Here is a 19,124-nt window from a genome sequence, read left to right on the forward strand (position 1 = left end):
TTAAGCTAATTATCCTTTATTAAACGTTAAGTAATAGTTTATTAATAAGACGTAGTTTTTAAATTAATATAAAGAGGACGTTTTTATAAAGTACTTCCCCCTTTATATAGTTTAGCTTTTTAAATAAACCGTTTATTAAGTTTATTTTCCTTAGTTAGTATTTTAAATTAAAATTAAATATTAATAGTTTATATACTTACTTCGTAAGCCTTTTTTAAAAATTCTATACTAATATACTAATTACTTTTTTAAGTACTTAGTAATTTATTAAGATTATAAATTTTTATAAAAGGCCTTAAAAATAATAAGCTTAGTACTTTAGCCTTTTTATTATAATAAGTAGTTTTTATTAACTTATAGCTTATTACTCTTTTATATTTAAGAGCTTTTATAATTAATAAATAACGGCTTACTATTTTTTATTAGCTTATTATAATAAGATTATTATAATAATTTTAACTATCGAGAACCGCCCGAGCAACTAGCAAAGGCAGAATAAAAAAAACAAATAATAATTTTAACTAAAGTATCGGTTTTTATTTATATAATATATTATAAGTTTTAATATATAAGTACGGTTATTAAAATAAAAGCGACTTTTAGTTAATTAAATACGTTATTTACTTTTTTAATTTACTAAAAATCCTTTATTTACCCCTTTTTTATTTTTAATAATATTATTATTAATATAACGATACCTAAGTATTTAGTAATAAACCTTTAATAAAAGTTATAGAACTTTAAGAATACTTAGATATTCTTAATAAACTCTAGTACTTTCTAATTAATAGTTATTTATATTCGTAATAGGTTAATTTTAATTCTTTTTAATATAATAATATAACTTAGGAATTCGACTCTTTTTTAATAAAATAAGTACTTTAATAGTTTAGTAAAAAGCTCGTATAATTATAAATATTAGAGGACCTTTTTAATATCCTCTATATACTACTCCCTTATTATTAAGTAAATTATTAAATCGTTTATATATATTATATAATAAGTATTTAATAAGTTAGCTAGTATTTAGTAAATATATACTTAAAACGTTATAAATACGTTCGTTAGCTTAAAAAGTATAATAATATATTTAAAATAGCTATATTAGTTCTAAAACGCTATTTTTTATTAGGTTTTTTTTTTTAAAATTTAAATACGGTAATAAGTATTTTTAATATTTATTTTTAAGATTTATTTTATTTTATAAAGCTTATTTAAGAGCTTATTAATAAGTAGTAATAAGTATTAATTTTTTATAATTATTTTATCTAGCTTATAGTAGTTTATATAGAGGTATAGCGTATTATCTTTTTTTAATATAAAAAAGATTAGTACCCTAGTTTTATTAACTAAAAATATAATATAACCGTTTACTAAGTTCTTAGTAATATATACGTAAAGCTTATTAAGTTATTTCTTATTTAATAAATAAATAGGGTTATATAATAGTTTAATAATTAGAACTAAGTTAATTAAGTATTTTATTTTATTATATAACTACGGTCCTTTTATTAATTACTTATTAAACGTTTTTATTTCTAATTAAAATTTTAATAATAGACCCCCTTATAGTTTAGTTTTTATTATTCCTATAATACTTTTTATAATAACGATATATAATATATAAGCCTTTTTACGATTTTTAACGATTTTATAAACTATCGTTTTTAGTTTAGTAATAAAAATAGGCTTATATAACTATATATTCGTTATAGTATTAATACGGATGCTCTCTTAACTTATTAATAATTATAATAATAAAAGGTTTATTATTATTTTTTTTTATTAATTATAATAAATAGTTACCGAATTTTCCTTAGTTATTTATAGTAGTTAATAAAAAAGAGTATTAATTAATAAGCCTTTTTTTAGCTTACGGCTTTATTTTAAAAGTCCTTTAATAAAGGGGCTATAATAATAACTAAAGTTAACCTTAAGTAAGTTATAAGCTTAATATTAATAATATTTATTTTAGAGTATATATTTATATTAACTTTTATTAACTTTTTAATAACCCCTTATAAAACTATTACCCTACCCTTTACAATTATTTTTATTAATACCTTTTTAATATTTAGCATAGGTATATTAAGTATATTATTTATATTTATTCGTTTTTTAATAAGTTAATTTTTATAACTCTTAGCTTAGTAATAACTTATTAAATAATTATTAACGTTAGTTTTAATTAGGAATACGTTAGCTTATTATTACCCCTATTTTTTAATTTATTTTTTTAATACTTATTAAATATATAGCCTATTTTATTATATATAAAGTACTTAATATTATTATTATAACGTTTTTATAATAACTTAGTATGAGTACTCTTATTATATAGCTTTTATAATATTATTCTTAATAAGTCCCTAGAGCTTAGCCCCTTAGAGCTCTTTTTACTTTTTTTTTTATAAAAAGAGGATATTTAACATAGTTACTTTAATAATAATTATAACCTCTTTTTACTATTTTTTTATAATTAATTATTACTTTTTTATTAATTTAATAATTATAATTTATTAACTTCGTAAGCTATATTACGTACTTTTTTAATTAGGACTTTATAATAAATTAGGTTATTTTATAACTAAGATAGTAATCTAAAAAAAAACTAATATATTTTTATTTTTAAGTTCTTTATATTTTTTATATTTAGGTTATAATAAATTATTAACTATTTAATAAGGAACTAAGTAGGGGTCTAACCTTTTTTTAACTTTTTTATTCTTAACTTTTTATAATATTCCCGTTTTTATATCTCGGGGTTTACGTATTATTAATAAATAAACGCTAAAAAGTTACTCTAAAAAAGGGGATTTTAAAAGCTCTTTTTATAATTATATTATTATATTTATAATAATAAGGATATTTTAAATAAGACCTATTTAATATACTATTCTATAATACTTTTTATATAAAAATTATTATTTATTTTTATAATAATAATTTAGTTTACTACTTAGGTACTTATAGACTCTTTTTTAATTAGTTTATAGTTATAAAAAAGAGGCTTTTTATATTTTTATTAACTTAAATATGTTATTAATTACTTAATAAGTTATTAAATAAGCTCCTCGTATTAATATTATTCTTAGTTTTAATTTTTAACTATTATTTTTATTATTTTATAAAAATAAGTTATTATTAAGCTTATAAAGTTTATTAAACTAACTATTTTAGTATTACTTACGTTTTTATATATACCTAGACCTCGTATATTTAGTAATTAATTATTAATAAATACTATATTTATAATAAATAGGGTCCTCGGGGTATTAATAAAGTAATTAGCCTATAAGAATAACTTATTTTAATTATTTTTTTATTTAGCTCTTTTATAAACGCTAATATTTAAGTAAGACTTATTCTATAATAAGCTCGTTTTTTTAAATAAAATAGGGTTAAGTAGTTAACTCTAAATAGCTATAGCTCGTTAATATTAATAACTTTTTATTAATAACTAAGCATTATTTTATTAATATTCTATTTATTTTTATAATTTATTATTACTTATATTAGTTATTTTAGAAATAAAAAACAAATAAAAATAAATATAATTAATATTAAGAACCGCCTGAGTAGCTAGTAAATATAAAAAATGAAAACAAATAGTACCTCTATTAAAACCCTAAAGTAGGTTATGTAGTAGTTTTTTTTTTTAGCTTTATAGGTATAAAAGATCGACCTTAACGGAATTACGCTTTTAAAGGAAATTATACAATATAGTATACTTTTTAACTATATAATATACGTAATATATCCTAAGTATGCGCTTAACGTAATATAATAATTTTAATATAAAAACCGCTATTTAATTTAAGATAGGCAAGCTACCCTACTACTTATTAACAATAGGCTAAGTAATATACTCACGCGGCGGCGCTAGCTAGAAAAGTTAATAGTAAAAGTTAGCCATAATAGTTAGCCGTAATAGTCGGCTATAATAGTCGGCCGTAATAGTTAGAGGCGGCCCTTAACTATAGAGGTTCTAAACTTTAATAATAACGTAGAGGTTTCTAGAAAAAGGGCTAAATAGGCTAATATTTACTGCTCTTTAGAGCTCGTAAAGATTCTTTTTATTCTTATTGCTTCTAATATTGCCCAAAGCTACTCTCTATTTAACCTAAATAAATCTACTAAACAAATCTACTAAACAAATCTACTAAATAAATTTACTAAATAAATTTACTAAATAAACTTATTAATATATAAACTATTACCTAGATAGCTAGTTAGATAACTAGTTAAGAGGTTAGCTAGTTAAAATACTACCTTAATAAGAACCTAAAGATGCCCGTCGATAAGTCTACCCCTCTCGGGCTAGGCGCCCTCGGCTAGCTCGACGCTATAGCTATCGTAACTAACGTAAGTACACCTAAGAAGTAGCAAAGTACTTTCTAGGGGTACGGAATTTAGCTAGGCAATATTATAAGCGCCGTAAATAGCTAGGCCGGTACGGATACTAAGATCTAATATATCGACGCCGGCCTAGCTATAATAGCCACGATAGACGGGCCGGAAGTATATAGGGTTAGGGCAATAAGCCGGCGCCTTAAATAGCTCCTACGGGACCCCCCGGGTAACGATAATACCTATATAAAAGAACAGATTATGCTAGACCTAGCTACCCACGCGGGCTGGTACCAGGAGGTCCTGTGCGCGTTAGAGTGGGTAAAGCTCGCCCTGTAGGCGGGCGGCAGAAGGTTAGGAGCTATTAATGAAAGGGAGATAATGGTTGAGTCGGTTAACTGTTTTGATTAGTAGTTAGGTATGGAGCGCAATATACCCAGTTTTCCCTAATACGTAATACACGGTACGGCCCCGGCGGATTGCTCCGTTGGGGGGCTAAAGTAGGTTATAAGTGAGGATCTCGGCGAGGACTCCCGTAGCGGCTAATCGCGCCTCAGTGCGGGAAATAACGGCACATTAGCTAGGGGAAGGCAATGAACCACCTTTCCAAGAACGTTGGGGGTTGCCGCTGTTAGAAGAGAAAGGGTCTTTCATTCAGGCATGCAACGTCGGCCACACGCCGCTTTATCAGCACTAGCATAATGCCGTTAGTCAACCAAACGATGGGCTCGTAGTCATTGAGCTAGTGACTTAGATCCTAGCAACTTCTCCCTGCCGCTTTACGTTACTCTACCGTCACGTTGACCGTGCACATTTCTCAACGCGAAAACCCCGGAGATGAGATGCTCAAAGCGAAAGCGGCGATTGATTCTGCTCCACCCTGGTGTGGCCCAGAAGTACCTGTCAGCCACGAAAAAAATCGTAATGGCCGAGAGCTCCAATTCAATCCGAAGCTTGCACAGCCGTGGCCCGTCCAAACTCATTCGCCCATCCACCCGTCGACCCTCACTTGCCGTGAATCGCCGCTCATTAACAGCCCGGCGCATTCCATCCCTCTCCATCATCACCGTCATCCTCCTCTCGTCACCACATCCGAGCATCCATCGGAATAGGCCACTATGCTCTCCAGTCGATTGATACCGCGCGCTGCAGCCAAGTCGGCTTTCAGAAAACCCTCGTAAAGGACCCTGATAGCAGAGCCTCATTCTTTCCAAGCTGACAGCTGTTTGTAGACTCCCCGCCGTCGCACCCCAGCTCTCCAGATGGAGTCGTGCCTACGCCTCGTCCTCTGGTACGTTGCTTATACCCCGAATATACTGCTTGTGACACCACTGACCCTGTTACCAGAGGAGAACGATCTCGTTGTCATTGGCGGTGGCGTTGCCGGCTATGTCGCTGCGATCAAAGCTGGTCAAGAGGGCCTGAAGGTTGCCTGCATCGAAAAGCGAGGTACCCTAGGTGGAACATGCCTCAATGCTGGCTGTATTCCCTCGAAGGCACTCCTCAACAATTCTCACCTTTACCACACCATCAAACATGATACCAAGAACCGCGGAATCGATGTCTCAGACGTAAAGGTCAACCTGGAGCAGTTCATGAAGGCTAAGGACACCGCCGTCGGCGGCCTGACTAAGGGTGTCGAATTCCTCTTCAAGAAGAATGGTGTCGAATACATCAAGGGTGCCGGCACCTTCGTCAACGAGAACGAGATCAAAGTCTCTCTCAATGACGGTGGCGAGACCTCTGTGAAGGGCAAGAACATCCTGATCGCGACTGGCAGCGAGGCTACTCCCTTCCCTGGTCTCGAGATTGACGAGAAGCGCGTCGTCACCAGCACTGGTGCGCTCTCTCTCGACAAGATTCCGGAATCCCTCGTTGTCATTGGTGGCGGCATCATTGGTCTGGAGATGGCCTCCGTCTGGTCCCGTCTCGGCTCCAAGGTGACTGTTGTGGAGTTCCTCGGCCAGATTGGCGGCCCCGGAATGGACGCCGAGATTGCCAAGAGCTCTCAGAAGATTCTTAAGAAACAGGGTATTACCTTCAAGACGGGCACCAAGGTTCTGAGCGGCGACAAGAGTGGCGATAAGGTCAAGTTGGAGGTCGACTCTGCCAAGGGTGGCAAGCCGGAGACGGTAAGACTTGGCCAAAAACCGGTTTGGTAGAAGATGCTGACCTGTTTATTAGCTCGATGCCGACGTCGTCCTTGTCGCGATTGGTCGTAGACCTTACACGGGCGGACTGGGCCTTGAGAACATTGGTCTCGACCTCGACGAGAGAGGCCGTGTCATTATCGATTCCGAGTACCGCACTAAGATCCCTCACATCCGTTGCGTTGGTGATGTCACCTTTGGACCTATGCTGGCGCACAAAGCCGAGGAGGAGGCTGTTGCTGTTGTCGAGTATATCAAGAAGGGCCATGGTCACGTCAACTACGGCGTCATCCCGTCTGTCATGTACACCCATCCCGAGGTTGCTTGGGTTGGCCAGAGTGAACAGGACCTCAAGTCTCAAGACATCCCCTACCGAGTCGGCTCATTCCCCTTCAGCGCCAACTCCCGCGCCAAGACGAACCTGGATACTGAGGGCATGGTCAAGATGCTTGCTGACCCTGAAACGGACAGAATCTTGGGAGTCCACATCATTGGTCCCAATGCTGGCGAAATGATTGCGGAGGCCACTCTTGCTCTCGAATATGGAGCATCCAGCGAAGACATCGCCAGAACTTGCCATGCTCACCCCACCCTGGCTGAGGCCTTCAAGGAGGCAGCTATGGCCACCTACTCCAAGCCGATCCACATGTAAGGCCAGTCACAGCGATGCAATGGTGCGAGTGGTGGAAAGCTTTGGCGTCCTGAAACAACGACATTCGAAGCATGTAATTTGTATCACCTGAGGGACAGCGGATAGAAGTTCGAAAAGGTAGTTTGTAGCATAAGCATACGTTTTTACGCCAGCTAGAGGGTTATTATCCAGGAAAGGGACTCGTCATTACATCGAACGCTCTAGGCATACCACACTGTGACCGGGGTCCTCCGAACGGGTATGTACGGGCATGGATAGATGGCTCCCTGCTTAGGCATGCTGTCTGATTTATTTACACTGCGCGTTGCCGGCTGTGAGATACGGTCAGCAGTAGTGGAGATACCTTATCCGAAGTCGGTCTCGGCATTTCCATCTGTCTATGATACTTTCTGTACCGTGATTAGTAAAACAGAAGACCCGAAATAAAGTGGTTGTAGCTGGCAGGGCTGGAGACCTTGTATTGGCCTGCGGCTGTCTTCAGTGTCTTCGAGAGATTTCAGATCGTAATCACGGGGCTACTTGGACGCAGGCACGAGCGAACCGATGTTTTGTCATGTTGTAAATTTCCCCGTTCATGTTCAAGCTGTTGGATTTACGCATCTTCGCCCGTGTCTGGCTTTTCTAGCAACGCCTCTGCCATCTTACACGCCTCCTTGACTTTTCTAGTCTCTTTCTTGCCGCCAACAAGGTCTGTAGCCCGGACCTTTTTGCGCAAGAAATAGCCTACGCTCCTCGCGAGGGCTGGCGTCAACCCACTGCCGAAGCATACTCCAAGGGCTTGCTCCAGGCTCTTGCCCTTCACGTGACTGCACTCTTGAAGCACAGTGATGAGCATTACCTCGACGAACAAGCTGGTCTTCTCCCTGACGTAAGCCAGATTGAGTGGTTTGAGAATCCCAAGACTGACAGAGCCGTCAGCAACTAAGCTTCCCATCATCTTAGCAGTGTTGATGAGACGTCGGTCGTCTACCCCCTCCTCGTCTTCCTCCTCGGCCTCCTCTCCAAACAGAGGCTCACCAAGTCTGCGGAATAGCGTCCACAAGCTATCCTGAAATGCATGCTTGATCCGTGAATCGGTGCAGAACTTTTTGGATACCAATGTGTAGAAAGGATTGTAGTGTTGCTGTGCTCCTGAGCACTGGAGAAGGACATTTGGCACCTCGCGTCTGTTGTATTTGTTGAGTCGTAGCTTGAGAATACGCATGTACGCGTCCCGATAGTCGGCAGCCGCAACTAGCGCGATAAAGATGGCTCGTCGAACATCAGTGTTCATTCCTTGCTCTCGTGCCAATTGCGTGTAATCGTGAGTCGCCAGATCGTCAGCATCTGCAACCACCATATCGTCAACATCTCCTGCGATCGCGCTTCTCTCCTTATCCTTGTTTGCCGCTCGTGTATCCTGGCCTGCCCAGCTGGCTCCCACCAGCCACCATTTGCCCGTCTTGTCTGCGTTCTCGATATCCTTCAGACCGATGCGAAGGGGCTCTGATGCCTTGAGCTTTTGCGCGTCAAGAGAACCCAGAACCTTTCTCATGCGCGTGACATGCTCACCAAGAATGGCCAGATCCTGTGCGCCAGCCTTGACCTTATTATTCTTGAGGTCACTGATGGTCTCGACCATAAACCTGGTGCGAACCGTCAGGTTGCTCTCCCCAATTTTGGCTACCGCAGGACGAATCAAACTGACGATATCTTTCAGCGCCAACGGATCGTCCTTTCGTAGTTGAGGGCCTGATACGCGAACAATCCGCAGTAAGAGCTCGGCATTCAGTTCCGATAAATCCTCGAGAAGGAGCCGCACAAAGTCGAATATCAGGTTGCTGCCGACGACACGGAACATGTACATCTCCGCAAGCACGGTGAGGAGATTAGATGTCTCCTTCGTCGGTATGCGGTCTTCGTTGACCGCTACTATTGCTTTGTCCCTCTCGGCCTGGAAACGCTCCACAGCCGTGGTAAGGAAATGCGCGGCGAAATCGATACCAATGACTTTGTAGAGAGCAGCAACGAAGCCGGCTGACAGGACGAGTAGCGTATCGGGCTTGCTTGTAGGATCGCAAATTTGAGCCATCAGCAAGCCTGTCAAGATATTGTTGGTGTGGCCCCTTGGATTGTCCTGATATATCCTGTCGATCTCACCAACAATGGATACCAAGTTTGCTTCAGTGACCCTATTGACAGGACCCTGCAGCTTCCTTCGGATCTGAGCCTCAAGATCTGCATCGCCGCCTGATCGTGCTCGCAACGACGGAGGGATATACTTGGGAAGCTGCGTGCCAGCTGAGACTGGTGGGAGATATGGGTTCTCTCTGATAGGTTTGGATTCCTGGACAGGCTCCTCATCTTCGGAGTCGAAATCTCCCAGTGAGCCCTGGTCATCAGAGTCGCCCTGATCTTCCATGAAAATTCCATCTTCGTCCTCGTCGTCTTCGTCATTTTCTTCATCTGATACCTCTTCGTCTGTAAACCCCGGCTCATCCTCGTCGTCGTCGCTTCCCGTTATAGACCTGATTTTTGCTTGGACCTGGATCGCTTTCCTTCGTTTTGCCGCAAGCCATGCATCGGCCTCGCTCTTGACTCTGTGGCTTCCTTCGTCCGATTCGTTGCCGTCGTTGAGATCGCCAAGCAAATCATCGAGTCCGTCGTCCTTGAAAGCCTTAGGGATGGACTTCCGACCCTTCTTCAATCCTAATTTACGCTCAAGCTGCTCGATTTCGGCGTCATCTTTGGCCAGCCTTTCTTGCACGGCGCGAGACGGGTGATTCAACACTAAAGGCTTCTCGGAGTCATCGTTGTCGTCTTCGTCTTGGTATTTGCTGATTTGCTCCCGCTTGCGCTTTTTCGGGGCTGGGCTGCGTGGCTCCTCTGGTTCGTCGAGAGGACGTTTGCCATCATTGCCCTTTCCGTGGTTACTGATAGGACCTTGGATCTGTACAATGTGGTCCCGCGATGTTGTTGTTCTTGTTGTCTGCCGCTGCTTTTTGGACTGCCTGTCGGCTTTCCGTCGATCTTTTCTGTTCTGTCCCTGGCTCTTCCAACGAGGATTAGATCTTGAGGTGGCAGATTGATCCGGCGCACCGATCTGTTTGAGGAGCTGTGTGGGTAAGGCGAGCGGCTTTGGAGGCATATCGTCGGATGGTGAGGTGTAGAAACACGTTCTCAGACTTTGCAATAGCAACGGAACCAGGTCTTGTCGAGAAACTCTTGCGCGAATGCCGACTTCGAGAAACTTTTTAGTGGGGTAAAAGCTCGAAAACGGGTACCTGAGCACCGATTCGCCGACTCACCGATGCGCGGTCACGCCACACCCCTCCGTTTCTTTTAGTGAACTAAGAAGGTAAAGTACTTATATCTTTTGAAATTATCTTACGGTTCTCGACATAGTGTGATAATATCAGCTTAGCATAGCTTATAATATATTTAATTAATATATTATAATATGCTATAACTGTACGCAATTACTTTGTAGTTACTTTTTTAATTATATATTAATTTTAAGGTCTATTGAGATAATAAGAGTATTTATTATTACTATATATTAATACCGTATAATTAATATTAAGAACTGCCCGAGTAGCTAGCAAAGGCAGAATAAATAAATAAATAAATATTGATTTTAAAGTAATTTATTATAATACAAATATATATATTTTAATTTCCACTCTATTTCTTCTAAGAACTATATTGTATATTTGCTTAGTAAATAGAAAACTGTTGCAACTGCTTTTCACTGCTCATGGTCCCAAGTAGGTATGTCACCTTGCATACTGGGTAAGGTAGCTCCAAGTAAACCCCACTGTCCGGGGGGCCCATACACCCTTGCTCACTATCATAGCCTTGCTGCGGGGAATGGCCAAACCCGCACATGAGCACCTAGCAGCCCGTTTCACCAAACTGGTTGCTTTTGTATACCGACATCTCATCATTTCCGGCGTCTCTGATGGAATAGCACACCGTGCAGCTGCATTATTCTACTATCGTAGTGCTTCATCTGGTTGCGCGCGACGCTAGACGCTTCGGTGATAATGTCAGCCCACCTCAGTCACGAAGAGGTATACTTTTTCCTACTTCGCCCCTATCGCATCCGATGTGTCCTTGTATAAGTTAATGGTCTTGCTAACAACTCGACCATAGTTCTTCGGCAAGTTGGCAGAGCTTTTCGAACAACGCAAGAGCAAGGGACGTGGCTCCATATTCCTCGTCCAGAAAAGATGTATGTCCACTACTTCGCGGCCGCACCCGAGATACCCAGAGACTCATCGTCTTCTCTAGTAACCTACGGCCAAGATACGGCCTCGACACCGCCAGCCGGCGATGATTCCTTCTCCGACCTCCACCCCGCAAATCCACTCCCTGTGATTGTGCGCGCGACAAACGGCAAGTCGAAGAAACATAGAGACGACAAGATCAAGCTGTCCACAATCGTTCAGCCCGATGCTTTGGAATCCTTCTTCGCCAGCTACGCCAACATCTGCAAGGGGGGTATGTCCGCACTCAAGCCCCGGGATCGGAGTAAGAAGAAGGCCAAGTCCAGAAAGAAGAAGGGAGGTGCAGTCACGGCCGTCGTTGCGGCGTGAGGGAAGGACGGCTTGAGTTGAACTTCCGTTGCGCCACCAATATAGCCAGGTTATATACCGCCATTGTTTGTCCCCCGAAAAGGCAGTGCATCCCTTGTGATGGGGTGAAGGAGATGGAAATCAGATATCACGCACACGTCGTCGACGCTTCTGGCACAGTACCTGGTATCCATGGTCCTGAGCCCGAGAGCACAAGTAGGCCCTTTCCCATCGTACCGCCCAAGCATCGTCGGTCCCTGTCAGAGGGCTTAAGATGACAATCCGGGGCTGTATAGAAAGAGTCACAGGTGGATTACATGCCCTCAGTACCTAGTAACTTATTAAGGCCGAGTAGTAACTAGCTCTGCGTCTTCAAATGTTACATGAACCTCACCACCACCACTATCTTGTCTCTTGTGTTGTGCTCAACAATCGAGACGGGAGTTTTGTATGAAAAATAAGCCTTCGCTGAACCCCTCGACGGTCTCCATCACACATGCGCACTTCTCGCACTCCTCTCGTCTGGGCCTTTTCGGGTTTCCGACGTACATGCAAAGGCTCTCTGGGCACTTGGACGCCTGCTCTCTGCCCTCGCAACTCGCTAGTCTCTTGCGTTTCTGCCATCTCGTCCGGCACCTTGGGCACCAGTAAAGATGGAGTTCGCACATGTTTATAGCATTCGTGTGTGGTGAATACAGGCAAGAGTCAAGGTGGTTCTCGGTTTCAAGTAGGGCTTTTTAAATCAACCGGGAGAAGAAGGGTTGGTTGGAGATGTCTGCTCTATTCATAACGTTACCCAGCGGTTCGGCATCGTTTTATGAGAATTGGATTGCAAGTTAGGGGGAAGATACTCTGACTGGAACGGGAGAGACTTCTTCGCGTTTCGGTTTGCACTGAGGTGCAAACTCAGGGTCACTAGCCACAGTTTTCATATTGTACAACTTGTGGTTTGCTGAGACATCTTGCTTTGTGGAATACACAACGCGGTTATGACAAACCTTCGCCAGTGGGTGAAGCCCATCACCTTCAATGCATCAGACCTTCACACTGGGCCGTATAGATGAATGAAATGTTTACAACACGAGTATTGCATCCCTCTTACCTTTGCGACCGATGGTCTAGCATGCTGAAGTCTCAGGCGCCGCTCATGCGATTCTTGTTGGATTGTATACTGCTTGGATCGCCATGTCACCGTCTTCCAGTCTCTGATGGATGGGAACTTCCGCCATCTTTGAATTTGAGTTCTATTCGAAATTCATTCCAGGTTGAGGAGCTTGATTCACCTCCTACCTCGCTAGCTGGCCTCGGAAAAGACGAGGAAGATACATGCATCCCCATCCAAGGATAACTTTTTTCTCGCAAGCCCACTTTGAGCAGACGCTGCCGGAGTGCTTGTCCGCGATGACTGTACGACTGAGGCAGAAAGAACCCTCATAGGTAAATGATAACAACGACATTGCGTGATGAGGAGTCGATTCAGAATGGTCGACGAGTCGTACCCTGCAGCCAATCATGGCTGAGTTCATCCCGCCTTGCATACCCGAAATGCAACTCGAAAAGGAAAGGAGATTTTGCCATTTTGAAAGTGAATGAGACTGTGAAGGAAATGCGTGACGAGTACAATAACAATTTTGCAGGCCGTTCAGTGACAGCTTACCACGTCCAATGACCGCGCTACATCGTGGGTGAAAGGACGAGGCTAGAGTCCAGGCCTTTGGATACCATGTTGCTGGGGCATCGCATCACTTGAACCCTTTACATGATCTGATCCTGCGTCAAGCCTGCATGGACATCGGTGTCCATGCTATCACCACCACCTTGAGCGTTGAGGTATCTCACGAAGCTCAGTCCCAATGGCCGGCCACCATATTGGTACCCCTGGAACTTGGCGATTGCAGTCTCCGCGGTTTCTGCAGAATCGAAACGGACTACACCAGTCCCACGAGAGCGACCGCTCGGCTCGTACTGAATCTCGGCCTGCTCAACCTTTCCGATAGTGGTGAATAGCTCAACGAGATCCTCGTTGCTCGTGGACCAGGGAAGCTACCCAGTGTCAGTGTGGGTTTGCGGGGAACTGCGCAAGTGAACCTACGTTTCGTGTGTAAATGACCTCGCTGCGATCGGTTCCAGCGGTTGCGTAGTCAGTGAATGGGTTAGGAGGCACCGAAGGAGCGTTGCCAGCGTCAAAGCCACCTGGGCCACCGGGACCGCCGGGACCGCCGGGGCCACCGCCGCCGAAACCTCCACGACCGTAGCCGCCACCACCAAAGCCACCACGGCCGCCGCCAAATCCGCCTCGACCGTATCCGCCGCCGAAACCGCCTCGCATGCCACCGCCGAAGCCGCCTCGGCCTCCGAAGCCCATGGGCCCTCCTGCGCCAGCGAATCTGTCTTCACGGACTTCAAGAAGACGCCCCTGCCAGTCATAACCGTTGAACTGCTGAATGGCGTTGCGAGCGTCGTCGGGGTTCTCGAATACGACAATTCCCGATCCCTTGGGACGGCCGTCAGGTCCTAGATGAACATCTGCGCGGATGACGACTCCGTTGCGAGCTAGCACATTTGATAATAAGTCTCCAAGTTTCATCGCGAGGGACACCAATGGGTCTGATTGGCGAAGAGGCTTTGGGTGTTCTACTTACCAGCCTGTCGGAACAGGTCCTTGAGGTCTTGCCAGCCCACAGTGTAGGGAAGCTGTGAGCAGTTGCAGTCAGTATCGGGAAGCGTTAGAAATCCTACGCCAAGACTAGGGGGAACAAACGTTGGCAACATAAATCTGTCGGCTGCCCCCTCCGGGATTGTAGCCGCCGCCACCGCCGCCGCCGCCGAAACCACCGGGGTTCATCCCACCGCCACCACCACCAAAGCCGCCGCGGTTGGCAGTGGCGCCGATGAAACGGGGTTCAGCTTCGCGATCCTATAAATCCATAGTTAGACGGCATTCGACGAACCACAAGGTACTATTCAGAACGTACCTCTCGAACGTAGACAAGTCGACCCATGAGGTTCTGGTTGCTGAGAGTGGCCACAGCGTTCTGGGCTTGGTCCCGCGTCGCATATTCCACAATTCTGTAATTTCGCCGTCAACATCTATCGCGGTTGAATCCGAGATGGCATGTGAACTTACCCGCATCCCTACATACACCCACGGACACAAGTCCCAACCCGTCAACCCAACGATTCCATCAATAGCCAGAGGGAAGAGTCCACAAAAGAAAAAACCAGCCATAGACTACGTGTAGAAGCCCACCTTCGACATTCCATTTGGAAGTAATAACACGTCGGCGAAGAGAACCTCTCCAGCTATATCATCCCAACTAGTCAGCTTGCGCAACCTGGGCCGAAGTGCCAATGACTGCACTTACCCTGTCGCATGAAGTCCTTGAGATGATGCCACTTCACATCGTAGGAAAGGTTGCCGACGTAGACGCGGCGATCCTGTTGAGACGTTTCCCTAATGTTGCTCATCATTTGTTCGCGGGCGGCTGCGCGCTCCTCATACGATCGGTGTGGTGGTGCCCCTCCGTAGCCAGTGCTAGATCCTCCAGACGGAGCGCCGGTTCCAGTCATGGGGGAACGGTCTCTCCTTCCGCGGTATTCGTCTCTACTACGGGATCGGCTCCGAGGAGAGAAAGAACGGCGTCTTGATGCGCGGTTGGGACTGCGCGAACGTCCACGTCGAGGCGATCGAGATCTCTCCCTCTGTTGCAGATTAGCGATGAACGTCGCCATTGGCCGAAGCGTATATGCCCAGAGGACTGTGTTGGTGTTTCGCAAGTCACTTGACGTTGGTGAGAAGTGGTTGGCAGCAAGCGTGGTTTGATGGCATCAGGTTGGGTGAGGGGGTGAAATTTGGAGGCAAGAAGATGAACAAGGTAGGTAGATAGGTAGGTCTGTCTGCGAAGCACAGAAGGTACACCCGGAAGGCCAGCCGAACCAGGTCAGGCAGGCGCTGCACCACCTCCGATACTTTCCTCATCCCGAATGACCAGACGGAAACAAGCAAGCGTCGGATGAGTCGCATAGCCACTGCAACTCGAGAAATGAAGGTGCAGTCGTGATGAAGTGCCTCCTAAGCTATGCCATCTTCTTTGAGACGGCGCGGCACAACTTGCGAGCAAGAGGCTGGTGGGAAGGGAGACCGCGGCGGAGGCACAGACACCGGCTCGGGCGGAGAGGAACGGGGGGAATACAGGGACAGGTACCGGCTCGACAATGATTCCGGACGGACGCTTTGAGTTTGGGACAACAGAAGGAACTGGGGTGATCTTACACTCACAGGTCGATAGGTGTCGCCGGAGTCAGCTACAAGAGATTGAGTTAGTTGGAACTGCCGGAAAGCTAGGAGATTCCCAGAGTATATGGGACAAAAAAGCAAGAGTAACACGAGAAGATGGCTAGGGAGATAGGGAGGAGAGGGAGAGAGGAGGAGAGGAGGAGAAGAAGCAAGAGAAGGAGGGTGCCGGCGAGGATATTTGGATACCTTACTCGAAAGGTGGGCAGCAGCGAAGAGGGACGAGGGGGGTACGAGGCCAGTCGGCGGAGAAGGAGTAGGAAGGAAATGCAGCTGGCGGACAATACGCAAGGAAGAAATGGTATTCGCTCCGTCTTTCCTGCTCTCTCTTTCTCTTTCTCTCTGTAGAGGAGGGGGTGGGAAAGCGAGGGGGAGGCAGAAGGGAGGGGTGGGTGGGAGAAGGAGGATGTGGCGGGGAGGGGGGAACCATCAAGCCTATGTAAGGCAAGAGAGATATGGGCTGGGCTGAGGCAGGCCGGCGTTCTTCTCACACATGTATGTAAGGCCTGGCATGAATTGATGGATCAACGGATGGGGGGATTGGGATTGAACGGTTGGGTGGATGGAGGGATGTCCGCGTGTGTCCCAAGTCAGGCATGCGCGTGTACGAAGGGTGTACAAAAGGCAGACAGGCATGAGCGAGCGTACGTATATGTAGGGTAAGGCTGGACAATACTCCGTACTGTCCTGTCCTTACTTGTCCAGGACAGCGGCAGGAGGGAACGTGTGAGGCGAGCGTAAGGTAAGGTAAGGTAAGGTAGGGGAGGTGACAGGAGCTGCTTGGAAGATGCTAGCTGCAGGACCTAGGGGGGTAGAGGGGGGTAGGAAAGTGTTCATGACAGCAATGGACGTGGTTTCCAAGCTGGAGAGGTGTTGCGTCGTTTCGGACCAACATGAGAGATGGAGTCGGCCTGGGCTCCTACTCCCGGACGAGTATGGAGACAAGAATAGAGCTCCAGCTTCAACCCTGTGCCAGAACGGGTCAAGTGAACATGATGGTGTACATCCGGATCGAGAGAGGGCCCATGTAACAAGGTAAAAAGCGAATGGGTAATCATATAGGAGGAGGGGAAGGAAGCAAGTGAAGCCAATGCCATTTGAGCTCAGGGAGGGAAGGTACTTGAGGGCCATGAAGACGCGGTGAAGTTGCAGTCCGGTAGAGGATCAATGCTGGAAGGGAGAGCAGAACGCAGAGTAGGGAGAGTGACCATTCAAGGATAGATGGCAAGCCGCAAGCTACGAGCCGCACGACGACAAGCTGGTGATGAAGGTGGTGGTGCTGGGGGGCAACGAAGGGTAGGCAACAAATTGACGAGAAAATGAGAGATTCGATCACGACTTACCCATGGTGACGGACGACTCGGGCGATGCGGAGAGAGAGAGGGGGTGAGAGTGGTAAAGATTGGTTGACGACTCGATACAGCGTATGTTGTGCCGTGTTGCGACGTGAGGCGTCGTTGGTTCGTTGCTGCTGCTGTGTTGCTTGCCGTGATGCGATACGTTGTGAAGTGATGTGACGCGCGCGCGTTACTGTCCTGAAGAGATACTTGAGGTCGGGTCAGGCAAGGTTAGGTATGCGTAGATGGAGAAGGGTGTTGAGGTAATGTGGGCGGCAGGCGCAAGGCGACCAAGGTCAGGTAAGGTAAGGTCAGGTCAGGTCCTGGCAGGGGAAAGGATGGATAGCGCAGAAATAAAGGACAACGGGCCCAGTCTCCCCGTGTGCGTGTGTGTGTTTGCGTGTGGTGTGCGAGGTACGCGCGTGTGTGAGAGGTGAGAGAGGTGAGGTGAGGGAGAGAGAGAGAGGAAGAGGTTGGGTGGGTAAGTGGTAAGGCACTGAGTGAGTGAGTGAGTGAGTGAGTGAGTGAGTGAGTGAGTGAGTGAGTGAGTGAGTGAGTGAGTGACTGACTGACTGACTGACTGACTGACTGCGCGTGTCGGGTGTAGTGTAAAGGTGTGTGAGTGGACAGTGAGGTGGGCGGCGAAAGCAAAACGGAACGGAGTGATTCGACACGAGCTGGGTCGGAAGAACCTCAACGACGCGGCTTCGGAAACTGTGGCGCTCGCGTGGGGGCGGCGTCACTAGTCCCTTGGATGCTTGGATCCAGACGATATTGTTGGCGACTGGAGCTGAGGAAAGGTAGATTGCTTACCTGAGGTGAGCTACCTGGCCGTGAGCTAAGGTAAGGTCGGTGAGGTATGCTAGCTGCCTAGGTAGAGCAAGGTAGACCTCGGTCAGTATTCGGGCTCCAAGGTAAGGTGGTTTATCCAATGCTGAAGATGGTAACTGACAGAGGTGAAGTGGGTTTGCTGAGGAAGGCGTGATGATGCCAATGGAAGGACGACAGTGCCCAACTGTATTGAGCACTGGATCGATGGATGGGGAACTTTTTGGCGAGGGAAGGTAAGGTAAGGTAAGGAAGGTAAAGAGGCACGGAGGATGTTGTGCCTTTCCGGTCTGCTAAGGAAAAAAGAAAAAAAGAAAAAAAGGGCGAAATGCACGGCAGACACGGTACCTACCTAAGGTAGGTACGAGTACTGAGGTACGGAGTGATATGGGCAACAAGCCTGGGCGAGGCCACCTCTCAGCGCGAATGCAGCCAATTAGAAGCTCGGGAGCTGAAGAGGTAAGGCAGGCTCGAAGAGCGCCAGGCACCATCAGGCACCCATCATTGTTGGTGGTCAAGCTTGACACCTTTCCTTGCCATAATTACTACATAGTACGTACATGCAAAGACCTACCTACCTATCCAAGGGCAAGGTGCCTACCTACCTCACCTACGCCGTAAAAGATGATACAAGCAAAGCAGGTGAAGTGTGAGAATACGGCGTTGGCGACTACCTAAGCACCTCAGGTATCGGATCTCATGATATTCACCTGTCCCGCCTACCTGTACCTAGTTACGGATACACCACGCATTGCTTACCTCGTTAGGTGCTCAGGTACGTTAGTGTAAGATTCACTACGCAGTACCTACCTTAGTGTCGCGTCGTCAAGAAGGGATAATCAAGGTACCTAAACTTCTTGGACTTTCTCTACAGTAGGTACTCACTCTGGATTCGACGTTGCGCCCGTAGCTCCCATCCTGATCCGTGCATAACCCGACGACTCTCCTGCGGTACGA

At 45.1% G+C, this 19,124-nt stretch overlaps 6 protein-coding genes across 6 annotated transcripts; 2 read left to right on the top strand and 4 right to left on the bottom strand.

The window, feature by feature from the left end:
• Positions 1–5,583: 5,583 nt before the first annotated feature.
• Positions 5,584–7,152, top strand: CTAM01_04718 (dihydrolipoyl dehydrogenase; the record flags this gene model as incomplete). Its single annotated transcript, XM_060520748.1, has 3 exons — positions 5,584–5,641; positions 5,698–6,482; positions 6,535–7,152. Coding segments are annotated over 3 exons (1,461 nt in total), but the record flags the coding sequence as incomplete, so codon positions are not given.
• A 592-nt stretch (positions 7,153–7,744) lies between these two features.
• CTAM01_04719 (MIF4G domain-containing protein) lies at positions 7,745–10,279 on the bottom strand (the record flags this gene model as incomplete). Its single annotated transcript, XM_060520749.1, has 1 exon — positions 7,745–10,279. The coding sequence occupies one exon, from the start codon at positions 10,277–10,279 to the stop codon at positions 7,745–7,747; it is 2,535 nt and encodes an 844-aa protein (XP_060384703.1).
• Positions 10,280–10,848: 569 nt separating this feature from the next.
• On the bottom strand, positions 10,849–11,019 carry CTAM01_04720 (uncharacterized protein; the record flags this gene model as incomplete). Its single annotated transcript, XM_060520750.1, has 1 exon — positions 10,849–11,019. One exon carries the CDS (start codon positions 11,017–11,019, stop codon positions 10,849–10,851), a length of 171 nt encoding a protein of 56 aa, XP_060384704.1.
• A 158-nt stretch (positions 11,020–11,177) lies between these two features.
• On the top strand, positions 11,178–11,729 carry CTAM01_04721 (signal recognition particle 14kD protein; the record flags this gene model as incomplete). The annotated part of the gene is made up of 3 exons (XM_060520751.1): positions 11,178–11,204; positions 11,287–11,365; positions 11,425–11,729. 3 exons carry the CDS (start codon positions 11,178–11,180, stop codon positions 11,727–11,729), a joined length of 411 nt encoding a protein of 136 aa, XP_060384705.1.
• A 404-nt stretch (positions 11,730–12,133) lies between these two features.
• Positions 12,134–12,376, bottom strand: CTAM01_04722 (uncharacterized protein; the record flags this gene model as incomplete). Its single annotated transcript, XM_060520752.1, has 1 exon — positions 12,134–12,376. The coding sequence occupies one exon, from the start codon at positions 12,374–12,376 to the stop codon at positions 12,134–12,136; it is 243 nt and encodes an 80-aa protein (XP_060384706.1).
• Positions 12,377–13,463: 1,087 nt separating this feature from the next.
• On the bottom strand, positions 13,464–15,278 carry CTAM01_04723 (RNP domain-containing protein; the record flags this gene model as incomplete). The annotated part of the gene is made up of 7 exons (XM_060520753.1): positions 13,464–13,751; positions 13,801–14,261; positions 14,351–14,402; positions 14,470–14,625; positions 14,684–14,777; positions 14,945–15,011; positions 15,074–15,278. 7 exons carry the CDS (start codon positions 15,276–15,278, stop codon positions 13,464–13,466), a joined length of 1,323 nt encoding a protein of 440 aa, XP_060384707.1.
• Positions 15,279–19,124: the final 3,846 nt, after the last annotated feature.

The sequence above is a fragment of the Colletotrichum tamarilloi genome (genome assembly GCF_030869305.1).
Source record: "Colletotrichum tamarilloi strain Tom-12 chromosome Unknown Scaffold_11.1, whole genome shotgun sequence".
Lineage (NCBI taxonomy): Eukaryota > Fungi > Ascomycota > Sordariomycetes > Glomerellales > Glomerellaceae > Colletotrichum > Colletotrichum tamarilloi.